This window comes from Myodes glareolus, chromosome 27, assembly GCF_982192425.1.
Source record: "Myodes glareolus chromosome 27, mMyoGla1.1, whole genome shotgun sequence".
In the NCBI taxonomy this organism is placed as follows: Eukaryota; Metazoa; Chordata; class Mammalia; order Rodentia; family Cricetidae; genus Myodes; species Myodes glareolus.
This window is the reverse complement of record NC_142052.1, coordinates 39,931,986-39,949,505: the sequence shown is the minus strand read 5'-3', so window position 1 is coordinate 39,949,505 and position 17,520 is coordinate 39,931,986. Positions and strand designations below refer to the sequence as shown.

Below are 17,520 nucleotides of genomic sequence, written 5' to 3'. Positions count from 1 at the left end.
AGCTTACAAGTATTTTATCAAGGATGTCTGTTGTTTCTTCCGAGAGCTGGGTCTACAGTTTCTTTTTTGTTGGCTCCTCAGGATCAGATCAATCCTGTTTTGTAGACTGTTTGACAGTGTTCTTCCTCTTTTACGGATTGATTGACGAAAACTGGTGGGTGTATTTTAAAATGCTGATAGAACCCGTCTATTTCTGGACTTTTCTGTGTTGGGAGACTATCGACGTATTCTCAGTTCTTGTTACGCAGATCTGTTTACATTGTTTGTAGACGCATGGATCGATTTTATGTAGGTCGTACCTGTCTAGAACTTTCTTCTAGCTTTTCAGTTTATTGAAATACAAGTTTTCAAAATGTTCCATAATGACCGTCTAGATTTCAGTGCTATTTTGTTCTTTTTGTTTTTAATTTTATTCACTTGTGTCTTCTCTCCTTTATCTTTTGGTTAGTTTGTCTCGGGGTTTGTCAGTATTGCTTAACATTGCAGGGAACCTACTCTTTATTTCCCCGCTCCCCTTTATTGTTCCTGTCTCTGTCTCATTAGTTCTAACGCTTACTTCCATCGTCTAACTTAGAGTTTAGTTTGTTCCCTTTTGCAAAGACCTCTGTGTGCACCATTAGGTTGTTTGAGGTCTGTTTTTTAAACGTAGGTCTTTATAGCTATAACATTCCTATTCGAACTCCCTTTGCATTATTCCAAAACTTCTGATAAGCGATGTTTTCATTTTCATGTAATTCCACGACTTTTAATTCCCCTTGATTAAAGAAATCAACCCCACTGATCATACAGAATCGTTTTGTTTAAGTTCCATGTGCTTGTATGATTTCTGTGGTGTCTTTTGTTGTGGATTTCTAGTCTTGTTCTGTTATGATTTGGCAAGGAACAAAAAATTATTTTAGTGTCTTAAAATGAAGACTTGTTTTAAGCCCTAACATGTGATCTGTTTTGGAGAAAGTTCTGTGGGCTGCCAAGAACGTACATTTCCCAGCTGGTGGGTAGACTATGCTGTTGGTGTCTGTTAAGTACGTTTGATATTTGAAGTAGTTAAATCTGGAATTTGAGGTCAGGGTGTGTGATGGACATCCACTGTTACAGCATCTGGATTCATCTCTTCTTTTGTGTTCAGGGGCATCTGTTTTATGTAGTTCACTGATTTCAACATTCAACACATATTTTTGATTGTTAGATCTTCTTTCAGGGGGTATTTATTTTATTTTGATTTTATGTGAATGTGTATCTGTGTGTGACTATGTCCATGTGAGGGCACAGAGGCACAGGCTCCTCTGGGGCTGGAGTTTCAGGTGATGATGACCCATCTGACATGGGTGCTGGGAACCAACTATGGTTCTCTTTAAGAGCAACCATGCTCTTAAATGCTGAGCCATGTCTCCAGCCCCTGTTACATATTCCTGATGGCTGTTTCCTTCACTAATGTCTCGTTACCCTTTTTATCTTTTCCGACTGAGCTTTGCCTGAAGTTTGCTTCGTCAGCTGCAAGCGTAGCTACTTTTACTCATCTCGGGTTGGAGTGATCGCCTTCCTCCTTTCACAGTCCTGACGTGTCCTTGTCAGTGAGAGGAGCATCTTTCAGGGGGCACACAGGTCGGCGCCCATATATCCTAACTGGAAGGCTAAGAGCATTTCTGTCTAGTGGGATTATCGCAAAGTGTGCTCTGATTTCTCCGGCACCATAGGGAGATTGCTCACCTGCTGAGTTACTTATGTTTGGTTTGTTCCGAAGTCTCATGTAGTTGTTGGTTTTTCACTGAGATTCTTCCCCAAGTTCTCATTCTTGGATGGGTCTTTCCTCCTCCCTCATGGGTATCTCTTTAAGGGTCGTCTCTACACTGCTCTTTTTCATAACCCTGCGCTACTTTCACTGATTCTGCCTTATCATATAGCGTGGTGAGAAGTACTTCTGCTCGCCGTGACTCCGCTGGGCGTCCTGGCTCGCCTTCTGTTCTGACCAAAGCCACCTGAGGAAGGAAGGGTTTATTTGGCTTACAGGTGATAGTCCGTCATACATGGGCAGAACCGGGAGTTGGGAACTGGTGCAGAGAACCCTTGGAGGAATACTGATGTCTGGCTTGCTTTCCATGGCTTACTCAGCTTGCCTTCCTATATAACCTAGGACCATCTGCACCGCTCACCGTGGGCTGCACCCTCCTATACCAATCATTAATGTAAAGAAGAAAAACATCCCCTATATTCCCCCAACCTGGTGGAGGCAGCCCTCAGCTGAGGTTCGCTCTTTCCACATGACTCTAGTCTGTGTCAATCTGACAAAAGCTAACCAGCAAGCTGGATGTAGTAATCTTATGGCAGTTCAAACTATATGTCGTGGTGCACACACACACACACACACACACACACACACACACCCCTGTAATCCTAGCACTAGAAACTCTCAAGTGGTGGGTTCAAAGTTCAAGGTCAGCCTGAGGCACAAAGCAAGTTCCAGCTCCATCTGAGCTGCATAGCAAGATTCGGAGTCAAAAAACAATGCTCCGTTTTTATCCGACCCTTCCCACTCTCTCCGTGGCTACCCCTTGCGATGATCCCGACCCAGATCTGTGGCTGTTTCCCCACACTTCCTGACTTGGATCCATTCCTTGTTAGAGGAGGCTGCTTGTTTGTCCCAGCCGCCCAGAACCAAAATAATCACACAGAAACTTTATTATTTAAAACACTGCTGTAGCTTCTTACTGGCTAACTCTTATATATGAATTTAACCCATTTCTATTAATCTGTGTATAGCCACATGGCTGTGGCTTACCGGCTAAAGTTCCGGCTTCTGTCTCTAGCGGGGCTACATGGCTTCTCCTGACTCCACCTTCTTCTTCCCAGCATTCAGTTTAGTCCCCTGTCTACCCCCCCCCCCCCACACACACACACACCCGCCTTCCTACCTCTATTCCCTGCACAGGCCCAAGACAGTTTCTTTATTAACCGATGGTATTCACAACATACAGAGGGGAATCCCACATCAGATCCTTGCTTTCAGGTCCTCAGCGTCTCAGTCTTGAACCAGGCACTATCCCTGGCCTTAGCCCTCTGAGATGCAGAGAGCAAAGCCGTGTCCTGCTACGGTTGTGGGTTGTCGTGATGATGTTCAGGAGATGCTGTCGTAATGAATCCCCCACCACGGCGGCCACCCGAAGCTCCTAAGAACTGACTTTCTTCTGTGGTTAGGATTGCCCTTCTATTGTTCGAGGCTGCCTGGCTCACCTGTGGTCTGTCTGGTCTATTCTGTTAGAAATTCCAGAAGCAAAGTCACTTCCGGAAATGAAATCAAAGGTTTATCAGATGTTGATATCCTTCTGTTGTGTGTATTTTAGTCAAGGTCCAGCATTTTGTTCAAATTTAGTCAGAATCGAGGAACAAGCCAGATCCTCAAAGGCTGTGGGATTCTTGCTGCTGGTAACTGCAGTGATGGAATTATGAATCTTAAAACTAATGAGAAGCTCCTTTATTTTAGCTTCCATTTTACCTGTTTGACACAGGGCTGTCTTAGTGTGTTGTAAGTAGTTTGATTTGAAGAACCACAGGGCCTTTCCATGCTGGTGTTTTATCTCCTCGGTGGCGTCTGAGCTTACGCCCACTGTAGAATCCTAAGCGGGAGGGCGGCCGAGAGCAGGAATGGCTGCCAGTGGCTTCACAAGCCGTCTAGAGTGCCCGTGACTATATTGTCTCTGAACGTTTTGAAAATTAGTTAATTTGTTTCTGATCCTTTACAAATATCAGTCCTACCTTATTGATCTATTTTCTTCTTATTCTAGGTATTATTTGAAACTTAATCCCGACCCATGCAAACCCCTGGCGTTTCTCCTTATTCCGGCTATAGCAATTCTTGGAAACACTCACACAGTTTCGGTAAAGTCAAGGTACAGTGGTTTAAGTTCCGTCTTCATCTCCTGCGGGCCTTTATCATTCCAATCCTCGAAGCACCCTCTTTATTTGTATTTAACTCGACTGTTCTAAAAGTGAAGCCATGGGTGACAGTGGTTTATATGCAAGTGTAGTTCATATGTAAATATATTCTGCTTGGTTTCTTAATTGTAGGAGTTTTGTTAGGAAATGGGTCGGTTATTTTCTTTTAAAACTTAACTCTTAAGTGGTACGATATCTGAGATTTGACTTCCCAAAAGTAGAGCAGTAATATACGTAGATGAACCTATGACTGAACTGATGACCACTTGAGTCGCCAGGGTAACAGGGGTGAGGGCTTTGTGCACTTGGGCCTTTTATGCGGATGTGTTTGAGGTGCTCATAACAACTCTTGGTCTTCTCGGAGCCTTTGCTCTGGGAGGTGCTTGCAGCTTTCTGGGATCAGGCCCTGGAGGATTTAAATCCCAGTGTGGGAGAAGTGCTGTTGCCTGCCTGGGTCTGAGCGCGTGGGAGGGGAAACAGGAGGCTCTGCGGCCAGGGCTATCCTCAGCCATTTAGAATTGGTGGCCAGCCTGGGCTACATAGGCCCATGTCTGTCGTAAGGAGGGGTGTTCAAGTTCAAGTTCAAATACACCGCATAAGCAAGAGCAAATCTTGACTTGTTCGTGTCCGTAGATTTACCTCTCTAACCTCAGTTTCTCCATTTTCAGTGTAAAATTCAAGGGGTTTCCCCCTGGAACTAGTTTCTCTTTAAATAGTTAATGCTTCGGTTTATATGTTTCCTTTCTTGGGAAAAAGATATGTACGTAGTCTGTTGTGCTATATTTTGTTTTGTTTCTCTCTTTTCATTTAATTTTGCAGCTGTAAGTAGGATTAAATTAAGCATTTGGTAGCTGTGTCTTCCAGAACATTATTTTGTTAGGCTGTGTTTTTAGGATAGATCTGTGGAATGAAATACCAACTGGTATTTTTCTGTTAAGGAACGAACAAGAATATATCCACTCTCTGGATAGAAGTGTGTTTCCTTTTTCTGTTTAAAAGATGGTTTTTTTTTATGGAGCTTTATAAAATTATGGACGGTTTTCTTTCAGTTCATTAAAAACAATCCCATCAGTTAAAAATCACCTAGAAGCCAGATGGTTTGGCATGCCCCTGCCATCCCTGCGTTCAGAAGGCCAGGAGGATTGTGGGTTCAAAGCCAGCTTGGGTTATAGCATACGTCACAAAGCCTTGTCTCAGAAAACCAAAACTCAGATGGTACAAGTGGCGCACAACTTAAATCCCAGCGCTTGGGAGGCAGGGACAGGCGGGAGGCAGGGACAGGCAGGTCTTTGTGAGTCTGAGCTGAGGCCAGCGTGGTTTACAGAGCAAGTTCCAGGCCAGCTAAGTCTAAGTAGTCAGAACCTGTCTCAAAAAGAAAAGAAAAAAAAAAACCTAAGGAAAAGAGGATAATCAGAAACCAGAAATAAATAAACAGAATGTAAATAATATAAACAAAAGTCACAAGGTTAAGTTTCCAGGGCTGTATAAAAGAGGAACATAGTTCTGTTCCACTCGCATGTAGCTTGTCTAACTATGCGTTTCTCCGTCTCTTCCCAGTAAATTACTGAAGACGGCGTCACAGTTTCCGCTCCCCCTGGCCGTGGGCGTGGTCGCTTTCGGCTCCTCCCACTTGTACAGGGTCCCGAGTTTCGTCGTCATCCTGCTTCTGTTCCACGCCCTGTGCAACTTCCTGTAAGCCGGGGCTGAGCGGACCGGTGATACCGTGAGCGCAGCCCCACCAGCCGGCACAGCGAGGTCCTTCGGAGAAGACGCGTCTATTTTTACAGTATTGGAAAATAGGAAATTAGTTTTGTACCGCGTGAGGAAAGTCGTCGAAGCGTGGTTTCGTTTTGTGACGGTAGCGTCCGTGTTCTCGTCGTACCTGAGGAATGAGCGAGGGGGACTTGTGTACATAACCAACTAGCTTTCATCAGCCATGCCGGGGAAGCTTCTAGAGACTGAGTCGATGCGGTGTTGTTTGTAGTCTCCCGCGGAACTTTGGCTGGCTTCGTCAGACTTGGATTGGAAAGTGGGTTTTTATGTTTGCTCTAACTGACATATTCAAGAATAGGTCTTAAAAGGTTGTTCAGAGTCACAATTGTTTCTCAGACGTGAGACAGTCGTGAAGGAGGCTTTGGGCAGTCTTTGGCAACCATGGGGAGCAAAGCTAGATCTGTCTTCTTACATCTATGAAAAAGAGTCTCAGAGGGAGACCTTTTTGTTAGCTACTAGACTTCAGATTCAAAGCAACGACTTTTCTTGAACCTTTAAACACGAGTCCTGCTGTGCAGTCGAATGTTAAAAGCAAGAAAGAGATCTACCGAAAGTCTATTATCAAAAGACTTTTCCGGTGGGCACCACATTGGCACAGTCTGTTTCTGCTTCTGTTTAAGTCAGTGCCCATGGTTGCCAAAAGTGCCTCTGGTAATGATAGGGTATTAAAATAGCTACCTTCCAGAGCTGAAATAACTCGGGATTTGTATCATCTCTGGTCTCCTGGGAAGGAGAGATATCAACACAAGTAGAGTATTGCCCTTGATAGGGAAACAGTAGGCAGCCATTGCTCCAAGGTACCAAGAAAGTGAGCCCTGCCTGAGCCGGCTTTCACCCTGCCTGAGCCGGCTTTCACCCTGCCATTGCTCAGTTAACAGAGGAACCCTGGCAGGGTTCACTCCCCGGGACTACCGTTTGGCCAGTGAGGGTAACATTTTATTTCATTTCCAGTTCTCGTTCAATTCTCAGCTACAGAAAAACAGGAAGGCAGGGAGCTGGAAGAACAGAGTTGCTCTCCGCCTTCTGTTAGGAGAAACTCTGTCTGAGGAAGTCCGGAGGCCCTTAACCTCCACGTGTGTTCTGTAAATGCCCAAAGTCTCTCCAATGAAGTCCTCGCGTGTCGGTGAGGTCACGGGTGGACCTGTGAGCACGTGCACTTCTTAGTCCCGGGGACGGCGCTTCAGGAACCAGTCCCGTTTTATCCGCTCTTGCACCGGGTACCGCATTGGTACCGTACCGGGTACCACAACCTCTCAGCCGCCACTGCCAGCCAGAAGGCTCCTCCCACACCAGTCACTTCGGCAACTGGCCTTCTCCCCAGGGAGTTCTTCCTTGGGTCTTTCCTGTTTCAGCATTAGTCAGAGGGTGATGGTGTTACCACAGGGGTTCGTTAGTTTATGTGACTCCATTGCTGTCGTGCCTGGCATCGTGCTTCTTGGGTATTCATATTCTCGCTCACTAAGACTCCGAAAGGAAAGTAGTTATAGTAGATGTGACGGACATCTTAGTCTCTTGTCTCAGAAATGTGTCAAACAGAATAAACTACGCCGTACTGTTCATTCAGTATCTGAGCATGAGCTCATCAGGACGTACAGTTTTCTCACAGAATACCACATACATACATACATACATACATGGACATACCTGCTTCCGTTTTGCCGGGCCTGGGCAGTCTCCATATATCTGCTCTTTCCCACTGTCTGTGATATTACAGACGTCTCAACTTACTGGTGGCTGAGTACTTTGGCTTCCTGAATTTGGGCATGCATCTACAAAATCTTTACAGAAATCTGGTGTTAGAGACCTTTTTACAGCCGTGGTTATTTATGAGTTCTAGGATCTCCATGGTTAGCTGGCACTACTAAGTAGGATGTAGCAAGTTTGAGTTCTTACTCACGAGTGGCACGTTTGTTATCAGAGCACACTAATTCTTGCTAGAATGTTTTTTGTCTGAAAGTATTTATTCCCAAGCCCCCAAGTCTTATTTATGCCAGCAAAATATCTCAGAGAATCGTGGTCTGGGTCTTTGGCCCATTGTCACTCTACACGATCACACATGAACATACAAAGACATGCTCTGACAGAGTCTTCTTCCAGATACACACTCACACATGAACATACAAGGACATGCTCTGACAGAGTCTTCTTCCAGATGCACACTCACACATGAACATACAAGAACATGCTTTGACAGGGTCTTCTTCCAGATACACACTCACATATGAACAAACAAGGACATGCTCTGACAGAGTCTTCTTCCAGATACACACTCACACATGAACATACAAGGACATGCTCTGACAGAGTCTTCTTCCAGATACACACTCACACATGAACATACAAGGACATGCTCTGACAGAGTCTTCTTCCAGATACATACTCACACATGAACATACAAGAACATGTTTTGACAGGGTCTTCTTCCAGATACACACTCACACAGGAACATACAAGGATATGCTCTGACAGAATCTTCAAGTATTTAGACACAGGTAGCTAGGTAGACTATCTGATCGTGAAAACGGCTATCCCTTAAGAAAAGGGATGTCCTTTATCTCAGCATCTCTTGCTTTTACCTGTCCTGTTCTCATGTGTTTTATTACCATAGTCCCAATACCAGTTTCACTTGAATTGGCAGTCAAGTTAGAGAGTAATACATCAAATTTTGAGTTCCACTGTTGTGGTTTCTTTTTTTAGGAAATTGAGTTTTTTAGTAAGTGTTGTGTTTATTAAACAACCGGATTTTTTGCTAGTAAATAGATTGGGTATACATTAGACTGTTAAGAACATTGAGTGCTCAGTATTTCTGAAACACCCTCATAGAGTTAGTGCTATTATAATTTAGACCTGGTAATTTTTAAAAAGATTTGTGTGTGTGTGTGTGTGTTGCTCACTGTGGCCAGAAGAGGGCAGTGTATCCCCTAGAGCTGGCGCTAGAGGTGGTTGTGAGTTGCTGGACAGAGATGCTAGGAACCAAACTCAAATTCTCCAGAACAGCAGCTCTCTTCACTCAGCCATTCATCCGGCTCCAGGACCTAGTAAATCTGATAGAAATTATTATTGCTGGTGTGTGTGTGTGTGTGTGTCTGTGTGTGTGTGTGTCTGTGTGTGTGTCTGTGTGTGTGTGTGTTTGTGTGTACATGAGCACAGCAGGGACTGAGTCCAGGGCCTGTGTTTCCTAAGTACTTTCTCTATCTTTGAAGTATCCACAGCTAGTCTGGATTCATTTAATGCCAAAATTAAATACATTCTATTCCTTTCTTGGTTATCATGTATTAAAAACTTTCAGAACTGTGATTCTAAAGAAACCGTTTGTGCTTGGTTAACACTAATCTTTGAGGCTGCCTAATATATATCAATTATGTATTGATTAGTCTTTTTAATTCTTTTTGTGTTATATTTACATAATTTTAGCTGTCTATAGAGGATAGTTTAGTTGTTGTTGTCTTCTCGAGGCAAGGTTTCTTTGGTAGCCTTGGTTGTCCTAGAACTAGCGCTGTAGCCAAGGCTAGCCTTGAAATCATAGAGACCCATCTGCCTCTGCCTCCCAAGGACTGGGATTAAAGGCATGTGCCACCACTGCCCAGCAAATGAATAACTTTTATCTAGTGAACTATAAAATATTATACAGTAAGGAAAAAGAAATAACTCCAGGAAATCAGCCTGCTGTACAGTTGCTATTACATTGTCGTGTGTGTCGGCATGACACATTTTCACAGTGCTCACAAGTTTGTGCAAGGCAGACTGTCTTATCTACTGTGAAGTCTCTGTACTTTAAAGAAAACTCTTTGGAGTTCTCCCTTACAGCATGATGTGTCCATTTCACAATGCTTCTTAATACCTCTGGTGGAAGATGGCGAAGGGAAATCAAGGGACGTAGAACTCAGTTTTCAGGAGCTCTTGCAGGCTGCAGGAGGAAGGTGGGACACAGGCCTGGAGAGATGGCTCAGACAGTGAAGTCCCTGCTGTTTGACTGTAAGGACCCAAGAGCAAATTCCCAGAATCCGCAGGAGGAACTGGCTGACCAATGTGTGCCTCTAATCCCAGGTCTGAGTGGCAGAGACAGGTAGATCCTTGCTGCTTGCCGGCCAGCCAGCCTACCTAAACTGGCCTGCTTTGAGCTCAGTAAAAAGACCCTGCCTCAAAAATTAAGGTGGAAAGTCTCTGAGGAAGACTCCCAGCATTGTCCTGTGTTGTCCCCTGTGCCCCCCCCCCGCACCTCTCCCTGCACATACACAAACATGTACACACACGAAAACACTAAACACTTAGGAGGCGGGGACCCACGAGTACCGTGAGGTAGGCTAGGGCTGCTGGTTCTGGAATCATGGGATAATCAGGTGGCCTGTATTTCTCTCCTCAGACGTCAGGTCTGAATTAATGCACGGCCTTGTGTGTTTTAGGTTGATGCAGGATTTTAGGATGTTGCCCTTCGACATTTAGGAAGTGGTCTTAAAAAAAATCATTTGGGAAAATTCCAACAGTAGGCTGAGGCTTTGGGTAGCTAGTTGGTTTTCATCTGTGTGGACAGTTTGTGAATTTGGATATCGTAGAACAGAGCTTTTGAAGTTTATCGAGGGTCACACACAATCCATTTGGGGAGAATGACACTTGGCAGTAATAAAGGGGGCAAGGGAAACTTCTGTGTTGGCGACATTAGCTCCTCCCAGGAAAGCAGATGAAGAAAACATAGGACTCACTCTAGCCGTAAGATTGAGAGCTGGAATTTTATCATCGCCAATCCTTTTGCACAAGAAACATTTATAATTCCGCGATTCTCCACTCTTTCAGCATGAGGCTTGCCGAGGCATGGGGAAATAAGGAAGCCCCGGGGACCTCATGTTCCTGACTTTACATAGGGACTGTGGGAAATGGGAGTCAGAGCAGTTCAAAGATGCACCATCAATGCATAAACGTCTTCATTTTTTACAACACATCATAAATAAATAAAAGCAGAATTGTACTTGGTTGTCACCTCATTTGAGGATGGAAAAGACTCTGGAGATGGTTGAGACGGGCCTGCTGTTACTCTGTGAGCACGAGGGACGTAACCGCGGCCGGGCCATGGTGCGCTTCACAGCTGCCAGGGTCTGAGCCACAGCTTGGTCAAACCGTCTGTGACCAGTAATTATAAACCAAGAGCCGTTTTCCTTACGTGCTTGGCATGGCGTGCTGCCCAAACCCACCTGAAGCCCCAGGAAACCAGTCAATTTCTGACGACTTTGTGTGAACGTGGTATGTTGTGTCAGAAACAACCTGGAACCCTCCTGTACGTGGTCAGTTTGAATGCCAGTGAGAAACTCTTTTTACCTGTTGCTGTGTGATCCGTTAGTGTAACGTTATCTATACTCTAACCTTTGTCTCAGAAACCTACAGGGAGCCGTTTTGTGAACTCCATGTGCTCTTTCAAATGTTCTGATTTTTAGTGTTCGTAAGGTAGCGATGTTACTATGGCAAAAGTTTGTAGATCTGTGTAGCCCTACTGACTACTCCAGAGCCTAGTGGCCCGTGTGTTTGTATTTCATGTGGTTTGTTCTGTTTCATTTTGGCCTGTTTACACCCTTTTATTAGGAAAATAAAAAAAGATACATTTGAATTCTTTTTAGCATACTCTGCATTGGAACTCGTAAGTACTCCCTTGGTTAGCAGAACGTACTTTGCCACCAAAGCTAAATGAAACTGTAAAGTACCTCTGGATATTCATGCCAAGGAACTTTTCTTAGGATACTGGGGTTAAAACAAAAGTAATCTTTTTCAATATTTTTCTTCTAGACTTACAATAAATGTGTCCATCGTGAAAACATACGCCACGCTCTATTTTTCTTTGAAGCTGTTCAAAGCTTTAGAACGGTGTGCTCTCTTCTCTCTGCTTTCCTGATATTGTTGGGTAGAAACTGAATTCGCTGTCTTTCAGCAGTTAATTGAAGAAGTCATCCGAAGTCATCTGGCTGTGGTCTTACTTTGTGCTGCGAAAAGTGAATTTTGTACAGTCCATTTTTTTGGGTCTAGGCCTCTCCCCTTTATATACTTGAGAGCTTGCCCTGCGGGCTCTCCTTTGTTTTCTGTATGTTTCTGTTCAGTCCCAAGTGTTTGTCTGCTAGATCTACCCAAACACAGTCCATTGAAGCAAACCTTTGAGCAGGCACCTTATACCAAATACTGTGGAAAGCCAGATACTGACATTACTTGGTCTTGGTCGAGTAACGGTTATCCAACTGTTGGGGGCTGTGGATAGAAAGGTGGTTTATGATGAGAGCTGGCCACAGGGGGTGTGTGCTCTCTGGAAGGGGGTTGTCCTCTGTGTGACATGGCCTTAACCTAAGTAGGAGATGCCTGTCCGTCCTTAACTTAAGCAGGCTCTGTGCATGGAGAAACAGGTGTTTGCCAGAATTCTCATGCAAATCTCCCCCTCCCCATTGTGTGCTTGGGAGAGAGATCTTCATTTTTATTGTGTATAAACTAGGAAGTTGTGTTGCATACTTATATTTTTTAAAAATGGGAACTGAGGGGTATCATTGTGAAGCGATACTGTGGTTTCTTCAACCTAGAACTAACTATAAATGTAGCAACGTGCCCAAGATAAACCAGACCAAAACTGAATACATATCATCACTGTGACCTTGAACTTATTTGGGATAAAACAGACTGTGCCTTAAAGATGATGAAGCAACGCCCTGCGATTTTGTATCTCGATATCTCACTGTGGGCGGCCTTCTCAAATTCCTCTCAAATCCTTTTCTTTCAAGTGGCTGAAATTATAAGTCTTAAGTATAAATTGGCCCACACCTCCTTTAGGGTCCGCACAGCCGTTTTTCTTGAGACCTCCTTTAATTTCCAGAGCTGCTTTTTGTTGTTCGATTTTTTTTTTAAAAAAAAATTGATTTAGTCTTAATATATCTGGGAAATTAGGTTTGGCTGCAGTTTCTGGGGGAAATGTTTTAAGGGATAGTCACGGCCCTCCTGTTTCTAAACTTATTGAATAGATAAAAATTAATCCTTGAAATGTATTTTTGTCTTACTGGTAATGAGCTTATCAATTATGTGCGTTCCTTCTAAGACTTGTGCCCCGTGTTGTGGCAGACTGAGACCTGTGTTTATATTCTCAAAGAGGGGTTTCAACCCAGTGATGATTTTGCAGTGGCTGACCTCAGATCAGTGTCATTTGTTTAAAATGTTACCACTTTCTTTTTCCTGCCTAATTATTTTATGGTGTCACAGGAGAATTAGCTCCTCTTTTTTAATTTATTGTAAAGTTTTGTGCTTATTTAAAATAATGAGTATGATTTTCATGAAAGTCCAAATTACTCGATTTATCGTATAATCACGCTCTTTCCCAACGGCGTCCGGATCCCCGTGTACTGTTTGCTTTTCCGTGTGACTTTTGGACATAAACTCAGTGTATTTCCCTTGTCCTATTTCACCTTCTGTGCCCCGTTACTACTATGTTCAAGTTTTTATTGAAATAAGAGTCTCTTGAAAACTTGTAGACATGACAGTATGTCTTTCCTTAAAGCCTGGTAAGATTAACAACGAGGCTGTTTAGACAAGGGTGTGTGTAATCAAGGGTCTCTCAGCTGACATCAGTTTCTACCCTCACAGTTAAACCTTTAGCACGCAGACGACTCGTGGCCGCTGACGGAGACTCGGTAGAGTCCGCGTTTATTTGCGCGCCGATTTTGTGCTCATCCGTAAACTCTAGTGTGTAGGAACCACGCTTAGTGCAAGGAGCCTGTCCGAAAGTGTGTACTGAAAATGATGACCGTCGTGCATATCTTCCTGTCTGAACATGCATGCTCCTCCCCAGTGCGTCGTGAGACGTGTAGTGCACTGAACAAAAGTGCGTGTTCTTTTCTGTGTGTTTCTGCTATGGTATAATGAACGCTGTTTCGTTGGACCAGTTGCGGTTTGGGGGAAAAGTGTTGCTTCTGTGCTTTGTAGAGTGTTGTAAATGTTTTTTAACCTCTGTTCCCACGTTACGATGTAGTTTTTATTAGGTGAGCATTTGCCCTCCGTCTCTGCTCAGGTATTAACATGTAGCAATTTGGGGTGCTTTGTTTTTAATTTGTCATATTCTGGTGTTCGGAACGTCCCAAAATAAATTTGGTGAATAAGCACATTTGGTACAAAGATTTCTTACTGGTTTGCGTGGTCTGTAATGCTGTTCATTCAGGAAGCTTTAAACACGGCTTCTTTGCAGGTCTGGGACCTTCATAAACAGAGTACCTGTTAGGCACAGGATATAGCTCGGCCCAGCCAAGGCCCAGGAGCAGGAAAAGCTGATGTTTTGCAACTTTATATCTTATAGTTTTTCACATATGTTTCTATGACCACTTCATAGATCACAGTCTGTGTGACCTTTCAGGAATTGTACATGTTTCTCCCAGAGACAATATGTTCCCCCTTGTCATTGCTAACCGGATATAATCCTCGGTGCTCAGTTTCTCAGCCTAAGAAGAATAAAAAGAATTTAGACATTACACAATTTATAGGTCACTCTACAGGTACACAGTTGGCTTCTGAGAGTAGAAGCCCAGGGCTCTAGTTAACAAGTTACCTAGAAGTAGTTCTTAAGTTTAGACAATAAAATTAACTTCCGTGAACATCTAGAAGCCACCAGAGACTTAGAATTCCAAGTTGCCAAATGGCACTAGATAATTTGAGAATTTACCATAAACTCAAACACTGTTATAGAATTGGATGGAAATAGTCAAATGAGATGGGATATTTCTTGGGGACAGGGGTAGGGACAGGCATACTTCTTGTATTATTAACCAACATCATCAAATATGCAAGTAGACATTCCTTATCTGACTATACAAGTATTGTGTGTATTATTACACAGACCAAAAAGGTCTGGTTTTGGGACTGGAGAGATGGCTCAGAGGTTAAAAGCACCAACTGCTCTTCCGGAGGTCCTGAGTTCAATTCCCAGCAACTACATGGTGGTTCACAACCATCTGTAATGAGATCTGGTGCCCTCTTCTGGCCTGCAGACATACATGGAGGCTGAACATTGTGTACATAATAAATAAATAAATATTTTTAAAACACACACACACACACACACACACACACACACACACAGAGCACCTAAGATGTTAGGCATTGAATGTCTGTAACCCCAGTGCTGGCGGGTAGGAGACAGAGATGGGGTCCATGGAGCCTGTTGGCCAGCCAGCCTACCGAATCAGTGAGATCCAAGTTCAGTGAGAGGCCCGGGTCTCACAAAATAGAGAGCCAGTGGAATGGCTCAGTGGGTAGAGGGAGGGACTAGCCCTGACAACCTGAAATCAGTCTCCCAGAACCCACATGGTACAAGGAGAAAAGCAAGTCCCTCAAGGTGTCCACATATATACACGGTGATGAGATCCTTACATGCAAACACACACGCAACAGAGAGAGAGAGAGAGGTCTTACTGTGTAGCCCTGACTGTCCTGGCACACACTCTGTAGACCAGCCTGGCCTAGAAATCACCGAGATTTGCCACCTTCTGCCTTATGAAGTGGTTAAAGGTGTGACCTGGCATGCCCGGCAAGATACTTTTTGAAAATAAATGCGTGATAAAATTAAAAAAAGAACAGTTGAAGAAGATACCGGTCGTTAGCTTCTGGTCTGCACCCCGGCGTAGGGATGCCTGCGTGTATGCAAAACGTTACGACAGTAGTAATACCAGTTCAGTTTTCAGATCTTAATTCTCTCCAGTGGTGAGAGATGAGATAGTCCAGCTGACAGGGGAGTAGATGTGAATATTCTGTGCTTTGTGTGGGCATTATTATTGTTTTTAACTTGCACTTAGTGGATGGAGTATTTTGAAGGTGCCTCCATCTACAATAGTTAATTCAAACAAAGTATAGCGTATTTAGTAATGTGGTCCGTGAATGCCTTCATCATCCCACATACACTACAGTGTCGCCTTCATTGCATGCTTACTTTCTGAAAGTGAATAAGCGCGTGGACCAGCTACTGGAGTCCCCTGCTTCCCCTGCAAGCCGCTTTACACTGCAGAACTTTCTCTCTCCTCCCAGAGTTCACCCTTGCACTGCTCAGCCAGCTGTGATACCAAGGAACGCTTAAGGGCATAAATGTTCAGCTATGCATAAACTCTTAGTGACCCTACAGGTGTGGGGACACATGCAGGTCGAAGACTGTAAGTTCAAGGCCAGCTGGGTCCATGTTGCCAGTTTCACGACAGTCAGGGCAACGTGGACTCTGTCTCAAAACAACAACAAAAATTTAGTGACTTAATTTTTTTTAGATTAAAAACATGACAATGATTTTTTAGCCTGTGTCCCTGTATCCTGTATCCAGTGCACAACACTGAGATTGTACCTACCCCCATTTGGAGAATATTTAATCCTTTGAACTGGGCTCTCCCTTATCTTAGTCACTGCTGGATTGCTGTGAAGGACCACGACTCCTATGAAAGAGAGCATTCAAGTGTGGCCCCGCCTACATGTCTAGAGAGTTATTCCAAGATCATCATGACGGACAGCCGACAGGCATGGTGCAGGAGTAACTGTGAACTCCACATCCTGATCTGCAGGCTGTAAGCAACAGGGGGGGGGGGGGGAGAGAGAGAGAGAGAGAGAGAGAGAGAGAGAGAGAGAGAGAGAGAGAGAGAGAGAAAGAAAGAAAGAAAGAAAGAAAGAAAGAAAGAAAGAAAGAAAGAAAGAAAGAAAGAAACTGGGCCTAACGTGGTCTTTTGAACCCTCAAGCCAATCCCCAGTGATATATCTCCTCCAATAAGCCGATATCTCCTAATCGTTTCCAAGCAATTTCAGTAACTGGGGACCAAAAAGTCAAACCTAAGAGCCTATGTGGACCATTCTCATTCAAAACACCACATTCTACTCCCTGGCCCCTATAGGCTTGTCACAATGCCCTATCACAATGCCCAATGAATTCAGTCCAACTCCAAAAGTCCTCATAGTCTTTCAGTCCGAAGACTGCTTAAAAGTCCAAAGTCTCTTCTGAGATTCAGTCGCTTAAATGTAAGCCCCTCTAAAATCTCAATAAGAAAGCAGATCACCGACTTCCGAATAGATATACATATATGTTACCAATCCTCTGGAAAAGGAGGAGAGAACCCAGTGAGGAAATACTGGACCAAAGTTAGACTAACACCCAACAGGGCCAACTACAAATCCTTCAACTCCGTGTCTGCTTTTAAAGGGTTTGTTAAATGGCTCTTGCAGTCCTGTTGACTGTAACACACTTCTCCTTGAGCTGGTTCCACTCTGTCTGCTGCTGTCCCTGGCAGGTATCCCATGGCTCTGGCATCTCCAACATCTTGGGGTCTCCACCACAATCAGGGCTTCACCTTCACAGCTTCACGCCGTGGCCTCTTCAGGCCTCCAGGCAGAGACTCCCCTGTCACACACCTGGCCTCTGTGGCTTTCCTTTGTCATGGAGTACAATTCCCTAACCCCTTTCCTGTATCCTTGACGCTAAACCCAGAACCACATGGGTGAAGCTGCCAAGTTCCGCTGCTTACTGGGACTGGAACCCGGCCTCCTCTTTGAACTATGTTTGCATACACTTTCTGCTATTGTTTAGACTGAGGAAATCTCTCAGACCTTTCCTTTCACCGGTGCAGGACTAACTGGGTGCCGTCTTGCCCTGAAGTTACTATCTCTTTTATTCCATTGAACACAAGGCTTGGCTCCCACGTGAGGCTTCCTAATGTTCCCCTTCTGCTCAGGCTGTACCTTGTGAATGTCTCTTCTCCCCATCTGTGCCTTTGCGTTGTAGATGTACGGAAGTGACATGTGACACAGTCAGAAGTAGGCCATCTTGACATTTCCTCTGCTAGCAAC

General features: G+C 44.2%; 1 protein-coding gene across 1 annotated transcript in view; it reads left to right on the top strand.

Moving 5' to 3' along the window:
- Pgap1 (post-GPI attachment to proteins inositol deacylase 1) overlaps positions 1–13,817 on the top strand; it is a 69,248-nt gene extending 55,431 nt beyond the window's left edge. Inside the window, exons 26-27 of the mRNA XM_087902456.1 lie at positions 3,780–3,884; positions 5,488–13,817. Of these exons, the coding sequence (XP_087758582.1) occupies positions 3,780–3,884; positions 5,488–5,626 (244 nt within the window). The 3' untranslated portion in view covers positions 5,627–13,817. The remainder of the gene's footprint in view (positions 1–3,779; positions 3,885–5,487) is intronic.
- The last annotated feature ends 3,703 nt before the right edge of the window (positions 13,818–17,520 follow it).